At 40.5% G+C, this 14,713-nt stretch overlaps 1 protein-coding gene across 6 annotated transcripts in view; it reads right to left on the minus strand.

Moving 5' to 3' along the window:
* The window catches only part of ARNT2 (aryl hydrocarbon receptor nuclear translocator 2), a 96,619-nt gene that overhangs the window by 28,706 nt on the left and 53,200 nt on the right, over positions 1-14,713 (minus strand). For all 6 annotated transcript variants that reach the window (XM_030281410.4, XM_030281412.4, XM_030281413.4 and 3 more), the window contains 6 exons: positions 12,574-12,676; positions 10,525-10,590; positions 10,044-10,129; positions 2,908-2,984; positions 866-1,000; positions 13-87 (listed from right to left, as the gene is read on the minus strand). In XM_030281410.4, the coding sequence (XP_030137270.3) occupies positions 13-87; positions 866-1,000; positions 2,908-2,984; positions 10,044-10,129; positions 10,525-10,590; positions 12,574-12,676 (542 nt within the window). The remainder of the gene's footprint in view (positions 1-12; positions 88-865; positions 1,001-2,907; positions 2,985-10,043; positions 10,130-10,524; positions 10,591-12,573; positions 12,677-14,713) is intronic.

A 14,713-nucleotide genomic window follows, 5' to 3' on the forward strand; every position in this document is an offset into this window, starting at 1 on the left:
AGGACACAGCACCTGTTGGAAACTCTCTCGCAAATGGCTTTGGTCTTCAGGATGGCAGAATTCTAAAATATCTTTCCCCAGAAGATCCTAGAATAAAACATAAAGCTATGTAAAAAACCCAAATTATAACACAAATCCACATGTAGACCTACAAGTCATTTTTGCAAACACAAGATCTATCACATTTAACGAGACTACTCAGTTATCAGGGATGAATCATACAAACAAGGTTTGTAGGCATCATGCCCCATGTTTTTACAAAAAAAGTTTAAGTTATTTTCTAATACCTGTGAAATGGTGTCTTGAAAAGACTGGCATCTGGTACTACAGCTCATTTTATGCCACTAATTTTTGTAAAAACACTTACCATAAAGCAATTAAAAAAAAAAAAAGCAAATGAACAAGGAACTACTTTTGCCTCTAAATTGCAACTGCTGAGAGTTATCTGAGGAAGAGCTGTGGTTCATTTACTATTCTACTCAGTTCTGTACTAGCCTCCTGTTCAGAGGAGCAGATGTAAGCCTAAAGGAAAATAGATGCTGTAAATTATGTCTGTTTACTGTTCAAGAGATTGGCAGAATCAAAGGTCTACAGGACTAAAACTCTTTTCCAAGCACTGTTAACTTTCTATCACAGAAATGTCTTCACTGGAAAGCAGCGCAAGGTTCAGAGCACTCTGCTGTTGGAATTTTAATCAGACCTAAAGGTATAAACAGATACCCCACACACAGGCATGGACAGCAAAGAAAAACCAACAGCATTCAGTGCCTGATGTACAAATTATCAGCTACAAATACTTCATGCTTGCAAATGGGATTTTCTGCATTAGCTTCACCCATTCTCCACATTCCCAGTGGGCACAGACCTGGGGCTGGTAGCCAATGACGCTGATGCACCTTGGGTCCACGAAGGTGATGACTCCATCCGAGTTGTGCCTGGACAGGAACTCCGTGGGCACCGACATGCCGCTCATGTCCATGCACACGGGAGAGCTGGTCACCTAGGGCGAGAGAGTCCACACCAGTCACCAGAGCCACATCTCACCCCCAGCTAAAGGACACGACCTGCTGGCAGACTGAAGAAAGTAAAATAGAACAACAGCACAGATAAATGACACAACAGCCTTTAGTCCGACTGCAGTGCAAATATGGAGGGCAAATATCCCTCATGGCATCTACGGAAGATTAACAACACACCAGAGGTTCCCAGGAAGGGGGGATATACTGAGGATGTAAGTCCAGCTGCACTCATCTCACTTTGCAGAACATCAGGCATCGTGGTGCTATCTCTGCCAACCAAGAATGAATGACTTGCAAGGACAATGCAGTGCACTCATTTTAAGACAGGAAACCAACCCATAATCTGTAGACCTAACCAACAGCACTGCTCAGACTAATCACTCCTGTTTCAGGTGACATGAACCTCACCTGAAACACCTGAACCAAGTCCTCCAGAGGCTGAGGTAGGGGATAACAGACCAGCAAGTGGCTGCTCATAATGAAAAACACAGTTCTTTAAATATTTCCCAAATCTCACCAGAGAGAACTATGTGTTTTCTCTCTGCCTGAAATCTGTGCTACCAGGCCACTTCATATCCATTCTTTCCCACTGGAGGTACAAAGGAGACCACTGATTTTTTACAAGTTCCAGAGCTATCTCTGCTAACGATGCAAAATGAGCAAAATCTCATTTTTTTGCTAACTTGGAACGGATTAGCCAGTTAACCATATGCAAGATTTAAACTTTCTGTTAGAGAACAAGAGTTTTTAATTTGTGCACCCTGACTCCTTTCTGATCTAACCCACCACAGAGCTTCCTCCTGCCCGCCCTCACATACCACAATGGCTCCTCTAACGTAACAGACATTTTGACATTACTTGGAAATCATCTTTCTTTGGAAGCTGTAACACATAAACCCCATAACTTCCTTCTTTGCATCAGTGGAATATATTCCTCTTGATTATGAAGGCATGATTAACCTGAAGCCCACCCTGCAGTACTTGTGCAGCTCTGCCATGGCCATGGAGAGCCACTCTGCAGACGTGCCAACACCTGCAGGCTGTTCACCTCGGGTCAGATGGGTTTGGCCCCTGTGAAAGGGTCATTCCACCTTGTCAGGAGGAGTGATCCCCTCCTAGCAGATGGCAGCGAGTCCAGGGGATCATGCAAGAGGCTCAAACATGTTCACCCAGACCAGGAAGATAAAAACTGTCCTCCCTGCTGTGGTGAAGGAGATTCACTATGACTGCTTTAGCTCAGAGCTCTGAACTCTGCTCAGCAGTGCACAAAGGAGGAAATGCACTACAACAATTGCAACCGCCTGCACAAAAAGGAAGGAAAATTTTATTCTCCCAGTTCCTTCAGCTCACATCTCATCTGAATGCATAACACAATACACACTGAGAATAAAACTATGATTTCTGAAGTGCCTCTTGACTGCTTTATCTTTACCATTTTCAGAATAACTCCTGCAATCATAGTTTTCAAAGTAGTTGATTAGTCAGAGAGTGAATGACTGGAAAAATGCCAGGGAGCATACCACTGGCTTTGGGGGTCACTTTAACCCACCACCTGCAGCACCTGTACTGCCACATTTCTCACTACCTCCAACACCCCAGCCCTACACACCCTGAAGAATGGCAGGTCTGTGCACACTCATCAGGAGCTTCTCTGCTGTTGTTACTGCATTAAGCACACACATCCAGCATCAAAATCACCATTTCATTTTGCTCTGCTGACAAGTTCTAGACAAATCACTAACTGCACAGACATCAAGGCACTTTATAAACTGGAGGCATGTTAAAAGTTACAGTCTAGTAGCAAAACAGTGTGCACATCTTTTATAAACACACCAGAACAATGATCATGCTTTCAGAAATAGTTTGTATATGGAAAGACTGGCATTACCTGAAGCCTTCCTATTGCCACGAGGCAGTATTTACTACCTTGTCCCACATCAGCATCTTCTTCTGGTATAGTCATTCCTGGAGTAAACGATAACAAATACTGTTATAATTAGGGAATTGGGATAAACAGAGATGCTGCTGTCCTGGCTCTGTACTTTTATAGATACTCTACAGTTTACAAAATGACCTCATTTTCTTCTCTAAGATTCAGTTATTATTTCTGGGTTCAGATCAGATGATGCCTCTCAGTTGTGCTCAGTCCTGTATACCTCACACACACATACACAATACCCATAGCAGCAAGTTTGGCTGCTGAAGACAAAGCAGCTAATATTCTACTAAAAATACTAACATTCTACTAAAGATACTAAAATTCCATGATACACCAAGATGGACAGTAACATTTCCATGAGTGCTCCACCAGCACATTACGGAACCATGGGGTCACTTAACCATGGTCAGTGAATGCACACTATGTTCAGTTTTCTTTGTGAATAATATTTTATAATGAGCCTTAAAAACAAGACACAGCCTAAAGTAATCACTAATTCCGTGCTCATACTGAACAGCTGGTTTTACTTTTTTCTATAATGAACTAAACTTGTGTTGTTACGTTGAAAGACTGAAAAAAATGCAGATGCTTTGCTAACACTGCTCGTTCCAGCTGTGTAACAGGAGTAAGTACTATAAACACAGGAACAGTTTCAAAACATACATGTGTACTATCTTCCATCTCAGTGTTTCACAAATAGGAACACTCAGATTAGCACTGTTTACTTGCTTGCTGGCTAAGCCTTGAGCTAAAGCTATTTCCCAGCTCCAGTACTGAGACACCAAGTTCGTATCAAACACTTGAAAAAATGTCTTCCAGGAGTGAAACCAGTGACCTAGTTTAAGTGATCTGTAAACTCTTTCACAAGGATTTTCAAGAAATTCAGTCATAACAGGCAGTGAATCATTTAAGAGGCACTTCAAAACATTAACGAAATTAATTGCAAAGCAGCTACCATTCCTGAAACAACAGCCACTTTATTTTTTAAATTTATAATCCCCAGTGTAAGCCAATCTTTGGACAGTCCACAGGATGACAGCACACCACTTTCGTGAATGATACCTCTGAAAAACCACTAAAAATGCTGCTGAATGGAGTAATCTCTAAGAATGTCATTTTGTATCAAAACAGTTGAATCTTATCTAACGATCAGCTTCCAAACAGCATTTTACAGGTATTTTTTGGTCTTCACTGAACTATACAATAAAATAAAATACACCAAGTATTGAGGAAAATCCTCCATGTTTTTGTATAATATATTGAGACTTGTTCTGCAGTAACTTCACAATCTGGGGTGTACAACATTATTTTCAGCCCCCTACTAATAACTAGAATTTTATCAAGGGGTCTCAATAGCTTTACAAAGGAGGAGCATTATTATCTCATCTAACAAGTGCTGTTTTAACTCTTAATCATTCTAGCTGTATAACCTTAACCAAAAGATCCCTTTCAAATGGAGTTTTGCATTTGAGAAGGACACATTTAAAGCACATTCCCTTGACCTCAAAAGCTTTTTCCAATCATTTCCTTAGTGGCACAGAGTATTGCAAAGGACAGCAAAGATACAGCTGGACAGCTTCCACTTTGCATAATCTTTTTTTCTCTGTAGCTTTCAACAGTGATTTCCTTTTTAGGATCTTGGTCCACGCTTGCTACTGCTCAAATAGAATCAAAGTAACATAAACAACCTCCAAAATTAAACATAGCTAAGAAACATTATTTCTGATGTCACTCTGTTGACAAAGGGAGGCTGTTGTTCTAATTTTCATCTTTTTTTTTTTTTTTTTTTTTTTTTTCCTTTTTGCCCAAGATGGATTACATTTGGTCTGTATAGCAAAATGGAAAATGTCTTAGCTGGGTTATGCCACAAGACACTCTACTGAGTAAAAACCAATCTGCCTGGAACTAATCAATACATGACCCAGTGGATTGTTAACCCCTTTCCAAAGTGCCTAGAGAAAAAATATCACAAGAAGATTTTCTGCTTCTCTGCAATGTAGGTGCTACTACTGGCAGCCTTCCACAGAGAGAAATTATTTTCTTTATTCTTCAGCTGATATTTCCAAAGATTCTGCTTTGGGTGTCTTTATATGGGAAGGTGCCATTTGTAGGTGAGATTTACTTTTGCTTTAGCACACTTCCTATTGTACACACCCCAATATGGACAGGTAAATAAAGATGTGCACTGCACTTTCTACTAGTTTGTCCAGCTCTTAACAGAATGCAATATTGCCCCTTAACACCACCAAGTCCCATCATTATCTCTAAAAAAAGTTGTAAGATCTTGGAGGAAAACAGCCATGAAATGACCTTTAGGGGGCATCCACAAAATAAACATATTTCAGTTATTCACATTCTTTATGTGTAACCCTGGGAGAGGGTTTATTTCTCAACACCAAATATACACCCCTCTTGAATAATAAATACAGTGCTGTGCTTGCCTGAGTTCACATCAACAACTGGCACAGCTAAGCTGCAACTGAGCATCACAAATAGAATGCTGTGCCATCAGAGGTTATATTTAATTTCCAAGGGTCCTCTATACCAGCAAACAATTTCCCACAGGGCAACAGCATGTGTTTGTGTGGACATAAGGAACTTTTTAGTTTTCCCAATGAGCTTCCAGTTGGCTCTAACAGCTTCATTTTCTGCTTTCTTTCTCTACACTTTTGCCCCACATCTTCTGCAAGACACACAACAGCACTGGTGGATTTATGGCTTTATTTCACTAGACTAAAAAATAAATTGTTTATAATTCTTTAAAAAGATGGAATTTAAGTGTCCAGTGGTCATTAGCAATCCCTGATAATGTCTGTCTTCATTAGATGCACTTCTGATAGTTACTTGCCAGGGAAGGAACTACACTGTGTGACTTTACCTCTCATACAAAACAATGGAAATAGGCTGTGGATAGCATACTAAGGATAAAAATCTCATGAAAAAATCCCAATAAAAACTAAATTAACCACTCTTTAAAAAAATAAATAAAGCCTTAAAAATGACAGCACTGCAAGGAATATTCAAGCAACTAATTTGTTTTGTGTTGGAAGAGGGAGTACTTTGCACAAATGTCCAGATTCTGGCCAAAACTTTAAAATAACCTAACAGCTTTGGCATGCTGTGGTTAAGATGTTACCGTAAGTCTGACTTGGAAGACTAAAATGTTTCTTTTTTAACTAAAGAGTAAAAAAAATATTTCAACATTATCTGAATTTACCATTATTCTGTGACTCTTTATTTGAAGTTTCAAAACATGTATCTATCTCTTTGCTTCACTATGTGCTTTTGTGCAGATCCTGGCTTTGATTTACAGAAAACTACCAACATCCTGAAAGACCTTATCTTCTCTCTCCACCAAATCTTATGCCACAAAAAGAAAGCAAAACAAACCTATTAGGAAAATATCATATGGACCACAGAAGACTCATTTCCTTCCAGGAATAAGGTATTCAGAGGGGAAAAAATAGAAGAAAATAAAATCTTGCTTAAGTTGAAAACAGGAAGACCCAGGAGAAGGTCAGCACTTCTCAGTTTTATGACTGGCTATGAACCTGAAGCACTGTCGAGGCTGAGGATCACAAGTTCCATCTGTGCTCTTCGCTGGGAACAGAGGGACAAAGGCTGGGATTGCTGCTCAGCCAGCTTCAAACAAGGGGTCCTTTTACCTCATTCAAAATAACCCAACACCACACTGTCATTATTTAACCAAACATACAACACAACTGGCTGGAACATCTATCTGAAATATCTGACTCCTTTTTCCTTTGACTTCTACACCAAGTTTACACCTGATTACTTGAGGCCAGCATATAACCCATGGGAATAGAAGTGTGATCTTATTTTTACCTGTCTTTTTAGGCACATTGAAGAAAAATGAACAGACCATTAACACACAGCCCGAACAGAGGCTGAGGCAGGATGCTTCCTCTGTTTTCTCTCCCCTTTCTCAGTGAAGAAGGGGCTGAAGGCAGGCTGCCAGGACATGAGCCTTGCTGCTCTACACAAGGGAGAAAAGCCACAAAGGCAGGCTGGATGTGCCAGTGTTTTCATGCTGAACACAGACCTGAGCCATAACACAACAAATCCAGCCCTTAAAATATGCCACCAGCTGTCTGCAGCTTATTCATTGTCACCTGTTTGAAGCACTCACATTACTTCAGATTTGCACAGACTCGTCTCTGCAGCAGCACTGTCAAACAGTCTATCACACCAATAATGATCACAAAGCAATTCTCCTCTTGCTGCTGTATCAACACTGATTTATTCAGCGTGGGACTAAAAACCTGAACACTGGCTACAGACAATGCAATTCAACCCAGAAAGAGAAAATACCAAGTGCTAAACAAATGAGACTAAGTACAGATTAAAGGCATTTGATAATAATGGTTCTTTTCCTTGTGAAAGTACACTTCATATTGTATATTAGCTATGTAATACACATGCCACACTGCATGCTTTGAAAGAAAAGGATCTGGAGTTTATACCAGTGTCCACTTGGCAACTGAAACATAAATGAAAATTATCTTTTTGATCACTGAATTTTTAAACAGCTGTGATTTAGCACAAATCCATTTATTCCCAAGAATCCAGAGACCATGCAGGCTTGCTGATTTGAACAAAGTAATTTTATTACAGGGTAGAGAAGCCTTGGCAAATTACATTACTGCTGTAGTTATCTCATTTGCTTTGCAGATTATGGTTGGATTACCACTGGAAATGACAACAAATGCAGCGATGTTGTCACTTATTTACTCAACTATAGGGGAACAATTCAGCCTATGGATATTCACATTCAACTTTGAAAGCCAATGGATACATGACAATCACCAACACAAAGTGGGGAAGACTGGGAAGGCAAATAAGCACTCATGAAAAAGGCCCTGATTCAATTCTGTGTGCCCTGAAAAAGGCACCCAGACATGACTAATAGAAGTAACAATTTGGATGGCAACATAAAAGACCAATGAAATTCCACATAAGGCTGTCAAAACCAAAATCATCCCTTAGGATTAGTTTGGAGGCATTAACATTATGGAGGAGCACTGGGATATCATAAAGAGCACCATGTGATTTTGAGGAGTGGATGGAAATGGGATGAAATCCAGCATTACTAAATGCATAAGCATGCACTTGGGGAACAGTAACAGTCATAAGCTAAAGCAACAGAAATAGGATGGAACTTGATATTACTAATTGAAACATCACCACAATTCAAAACAAGATTTGCAGTTGACAAGCGAGAAAAAGGCAACCTGGAAGACATAAATTTATATCAGATGTGTTAGGATGGCTGCAGGATGCACCACACTCAAGAGAAGGATGTTACATTGCCAGGCAAGACAGGAAATATTGTTATCCATCACTACAATCTCATCTGAAATAAGAATGTGTAGTGCCAGTGACCTACATTTTGAGAAGTGAAGTGAAAACACGAAAAATTGCAGAGAAAAGCCACAAAGGTAAAGAGAATACATTCTGAGAATGGAAAGTAGAAATGGCCTGAATTGTCTTTGCAAAGTCCAGGCTGACAGAATACAACCTATTTGTGGAAACACACCAGAATACTGGAGAGACACAGTGGCACTAGGCAGGAAAACACCCATTGGACCTCCAGTGAAATAAAAACTTCCCATAAAGGAATAAGCAGCAAGGTTTTGGAAGAGATGGGATGGGGAAAAGGCCTCAGTAATGCCAACTGGGATTTGATACCTGGCCACTGGGCACTCAAAGACCCAGAAGATCATTTTAACCCCAAGTGCCATCCTACAGAACTGGGGCTGAAGGGCACACACTGCCAACATCAGGACCGAGCGCTGACATGAGTTCTTGCATCTGTAGCTCTGTATCAGCAACATACACCCCTGAAGAGTCAGACCTCTTTAAACATCCCATAATGTGTGGAAAGATTCGCATTCAAGCTAAACAAAATCTTAATTGACCTACACCTTCTTGAGGAGACATCCCGTATATGAAGGTTGAATTAAATTACATTTAGAATTACCAGTAGAAAAGTACTAAAGTACATCTTTTTGCAGAAGAAAACAAAACAGAAAAAGCCATCAATTTCCAGAGCACTTTATAGACACTGTGCTCTCTCACACTTTTGAGATAGAAGCGAAATTAGAACATCTTGACTCCTATTAAATCCTATTAGCAACAAGAGGGGCAGTTTCCCTCTGCTTCCAAAACTGCATTTCAGCAAAAAACCATTAAGAAGTTCACATCTGCACGCTGCTGTCGGCACACCCCTGCACACATTGGGTACAAACCACGTCTGAGGACTCGTAATCCCTGGATCAATGTGATTTATGGCCGTGGTGCACAACCACGAAAGGGCAGGACAGCTCCTGGTTTGATTCATGCCAGCAGGCGCTGTCACACTGCAAACAACCTCTTCAACTCCTGCAAACGCCAAGGTCAAGTAACCCCACTCATAATGAGGTCTGGATGAGCTCCACTGTCTCCTCTTGGAATTTTTCAAAGGTAAATATTCCCATAGGTAACACTGAGTTCCAGCAGGTAAATGTTTTTCTCCGTAGATCAAAGCGGTATGCCAAGACTTGATTCCCAGAAAAACAGCCTCAAAACAGAATTTATCACAAATACTGAACATTCTCAAGTAACACCATTACTGAGAACTTCCATGTGTCTAAAGTGAAATTTCACATTTTCATACTTAAGTGCTTGCAATTCAGTACTTAAGTAGAAAAGCAGTAACTGGTGTTTTCTAGAGGTATACAATCTTTTGTGTCCACCTTCTTAAAATGAGACCATTTTTATATTGGTTTACCAACATAAGTTGAAAACTTTTGGCCCCCGTTTGTGGAGTCCTGCATTACTGGCAAGTCCCACAGGTCCTCTGTGGCAATGAAATGGAGAAGGGCGTCCCACGGAAAACAGGGATGCCCTGAGTGAGTACAACAGCTGATTTCTTCTTAGCAAAAGCTTCTCAAGGTGAGCTTTAATCAGCTACCCCACTAAAACTCTCCCAGTTTTTCTAGCAGCAAAGAAACCTGAGCCAAGTTTTCAGCTGTCCTAAGGACAGTTTGGTGCACACTGCCCACTTTTCCATAAGGGACACAAACCTGCTGGTGGCCAAGCCTTGATATAGCCAGTGCAATGGACAACAGCATATTGTGCTTCACCTTCTTTCACCGGGCCCAGGCCATTCCTGAATGAACAAGAAACACAAAAACATCACACTGGCATGCAGAATAGCTTTATGCTTTCAAACTATGACTACTAATGATTTACCAGTATTTGTAAGTTATGCTGGAAACACCCGAGAATCAGCCTAGGGCTCTGTACACTGCCAGCTCTATTATGCTGCTATTCAAGCTGTACCTGTTTTCTGTAGTATTTCTCTGAGAAAGATATTGAAGATTGATTCAGAGCTGGAGCTGGTGTAAGGCAAAGAGTCTGAGTGACACATGCAAGAGATTATGTGTGCTAAAGGATCCAATGAGTGCAGGAGCAGTAACACTCCTGGAGTGAGCATTAGCCCAGTGGCAAATGAGAGGGCTTAAGGCAACTACAGCTGCTCTGTGGCAAATTAAGCAATAGTACCTGTATCTTTTTCTCATGGTGGTTATCCTGTTCAGAGGTAAATGATCCAGAGGAGCATTTCCACACCTGAAAGTAAATTAGTATTTTAAAGGGCTCAAAAATGACACATGATAAGAAAGGCATTTTGAGATCCTTACTACTTGCATAAGAAGACAATAATAGATACTTATTCCTGGCAAAAAGTTGCATATTCATGTTTACATAGAACATGCTGTTTCCACAGGCTGAGCTTTTTAGATGTGCTATAAAAATCTTCTTTATTTTAAAAAAATGAAAGACACCAGAAAAAGATTCCCTTCCACACTCCCCCAGTAGAAAGACTTTGAAATTGATATCCCAAGGGTAGCTAAAGAATAGACTCACTTCAAAATACCATAAAACAGAGGTGAGAACTAGAGAAAAATATGTCAGGCCCCCAAACATCCACACAAACCACACTCAGTGTTCTTGTAGCTTCCCTGAACAGAAAAATTCCACTGCCATACACCAGCTACAATGTCTGTAGATATTAAGATAATGTTTGCAAGATCAAACTATTTATACTGTCAAGTGACTTTGTTTAACACTTGTTCATGTGTATTTTGTGATATTTATAAGTATGCCTAACTGTATAATTTCAACAATCCATCTGAAGCTGAGTAAATAGTTTGAAGGGTAAAAGCAGTTCATTTTTAATGGAAAAATAATAACAACAATGAAAGAAGAAACCACAAGGAAAGTTCACATTATCTGAGGCCCATTCTTCCCAGAAGAATTTTCTTTTTATTCCTTTAATTTTTCCTTTATCAGTCACTGCCAAGGAGAAGAAGTGAACAACTAAAATAAGATTTAGAAATACAAAAACAGTGGGGTTATGGGCATGTGTAAAATCACTCTCAAGCACTGGAGTTTACAGAATCAGGGTGCTAGGAAATGACTGCAGTCTGAACTGTTTTGAAAGCTGGGGAACAACTGCAAACAGGACACTAGGCCTGGTTTTCTATGAACAAACAAGTCTTCGTAACATGATGTGCATCCTGGGAGGAAGAAAAAGCAGTGTTCTCAGTGCTGGGAGCTCTGCTGGGCTGTATTTCTTCCCTCCCAGTTAAGGAGGAAAAAGGTTCTATAGCTCTGAAGTCTGACTTTGCAGATATAAAGTCTATAAACACTTTACAAAGGCACCCAAAATCTATACCTTCAGCACCCTCACAGGACTAGAAGAAATCCACCACATTACCAAAGTACATGTGTCTGTATTTTAATGTGTCAAATACTGAGTTTCATTCTGTAATGAATTTTGCAGTGCTGATGTCAGGATTTATACTGGACATAGCCTACAGATACAATTATGTCCTTTCCCCTCCTAACCACAGGAAAAAAATTAATTGCAATAGCAACAGGCATTTTACCTTGTTAGCACTAAAACAAGAAAAGTGCTCACAAGCCCCCAAAAAAAGCATTGGGCAGACAAATCTCTTTAAAGAAGCTGAAACAATGCAGGAGAAGTTGGAAAATTGCAAATCAAAAACCCTCTAACAATTACTCATTTATCTAGCATCAGCCAGCTGACATCTGGTTAATTCATACCAGGCTTAGGCTAATTCCTACATAGCTGGCAGCTTTGCAACTGAATTCTTGTTTATCTTTAAGATTCTTTTAATATTCTTGGTTTGCTGAAAAAATACACAGAGCTGTGTGTTCATAGCACTTGTGAAAGCTTTGTTCCCAAAGTATCAATTTGAGTAACTTGACTAGAGAAGACTATGACTAAAATTCCAGGGAGAAGCTGTCAAGGTGTGATGGGTGAAGTTCTCCGGAAAAAGGAACCTACACCCCACACTCATAAGAAAAACTACAACAGAAATGAGGTGCTGTTTTGTCATTAACTATTAAGGAAGACTAGTTTCAGTTTCACTCCAGTTCCTAAAGCAAGTATTCTAGAAATACTTCATGGCAGTGTGTCATTACAGCTTTAGTTTGTCATCAAGGCCAAATTAGTGTAACAAAATGTCTGAAGTCTAAGCTGAGACAGGACTGGAACCACAAGGGGAACACAGGGTAAATGCATACCTCATCCTGCAAATGAAGGAGCGCCTGGAGCCCATGCACATTCTCATGGAGGACTGCTGACCTTCCTTCTTTACTGTCCCCGTCTTCAAGTCCAGGATTCGTCCTAGAAATGCCAGGGAGAGCAAGTGGTGTTCAGTACATAAATTTAATTCAATTTACTAGAAACTAAGATAACAAGAAATTTATGAGCTGAATGTCATTAGCCCAGTTAAGGGAAAAAAAATCCCAAAAAAAAAAAATATATATATATCTTGCTCCTGTTTCACAGGGGAGGATCAGGTATGTGCTGGTTTCACTAAAGATTTCAGCAAAGCTGACTCTGAGCCACAGGAGTGATGGCTCTTTTCTCAGCTGGCCCAAGACCAACTTCCAAGGCAGAGTCAAATGCCTGGAGGCAAACAAGGCAATGACAGCAGGCACAGCTTTTGACTTGATCTGCTTGCTCCACTCTTTACCAGAACTGTGGATAAAGCAACATTTATCAGTCCCCTGACAGCTGCTCCTCTTGTTTCCCTGTGCTTGTACCCATCCAGAACACTCTCACCATAGCACCACCTCAGTCAGAGCTGTCAGGATGGTGAGATGCACAAAAGACCAAACTTTTCTCCTTGATGATGAGATACAGGATTTGTCACAACAGCCCTTGCGCTGGGGCCCATTTAAAGTTGCTAAAAAATTGACATGTAAATAGCATTTCTAAAGTTTATTTTCAGATAGATCAGTGACATGATCTGATTCATCACACAGCAACACAACCTTGGGCAAGGTCCAGGGCCTGACCCTGCTCCCTACAACGCTCAGAATCACACACCACAGGCACAGCTTGGCAAAGGGATGACAGCCACCAAGTCAGCTCAAGAGAGGACAGGAGGGAGGGAATGCATGCAAAGGTATGAAGGGGGTAGCAGATTAATTTTTTCATTTAAAACAGAAGATTGATTACTACAGACAGGTTCAGATCAGGGATTTGAGCATCAGGCAGACTCCTTCTCCTTATCACCAACAGAATGGATTTTCACTTCTAGAGATCAAGTGCTAAGAGATGACCAGAAAACTCAGCACAGACTAGAAATGAATCACTGGACCAGATCCACAATGCTGAAGGGTTGGATGCAGCCACAAAAGCGACAGAGAAATGCAGTGGAACAGCTGCCAGGCAATTACATGACAGCCACCAGTGCTGACAACACATGGCCACAAACAAACCCACATGTTTAAGGTTTTTTTCAGTAACTGAATCTATACAAGCCTAAGTCTTCACTGTGGTGTAAGTAGCCAGGTTTACCCAATATAAGTTACCTATTCTGCCTGTGCTGAATTGAAGAAAACATGCAGAATACGTTCAAAGTCTCCCTCACCAGACTGACCTAAAAGTCTGTCCAAAAATGAACTTCAGAAATTAACTTACTACCAAACACTAAGTTCAGAATTACTCTATCTCTAAATATTGACTTCCATCCACGAATGGGAATGAAATAATTATGTAATCGTTTTAAGATAAGGAGATAGGCAGCAGTATTTTAGTTTTAAGGTATACTCCACATGACTCCTCCTGGAGGAAAGCCACCCCTGCCAACAGCAGGTCAGACCTCACCTAGTTTTATCTCCAAGGTATATCTCAGATGGTGAAGAAGTCAGCAAGCCTGGGGAACAACTCCTAAAGATGCTTCAATTTAAAGCACTGGGCTATGTATTAGTCCTGGTCTATGATTCAGGTGTGAGCTGGGAAGAAATCACACCACATTTGCCAGCTCAGCTGTGCTGACCTCACGATGCAGGATGGATCTGAAGTTCTAACACACCCCTCTCCCTGCACTGGACAGTCTATCACATCTTCTATAGCCAAAGTCACAGTCTGTTTCCCCATCCTCCCAACTAATCAGACGATTTAGAGAAATAAAATACCATCAGGCAAGAGGCAAACTCATTCACAAATGAAGGCATATACAATAAAGCACATAAAGACAGAATATATGTGCAGAACCCAAAGGCTGTCCATGTCAACAGGCCAGTCGAGTCAAACCACTAAAAGCAATATTCTCTTCAGGCAAAATAACTTTGTCAAACACACAAACAAAAATCAAAAAGCACTGACAGTGAATGTAACTCAAACAGCTAATAGAAATTTCTCTAGTTTTGT

Source organism: Taeniopygia guttata, chromosome 10 (genome assembly GCF_048771995.1).
Source record: "Taeniopygia guttata chromosome 10, bTaeGut7.mat, whole genome shotgun sequence".
NCBI lineage: Eukaryota > Metazoa > Chordata > Aves > Passeriformes > Estrildidae > Taeniopygia > Taeniopygia guttata.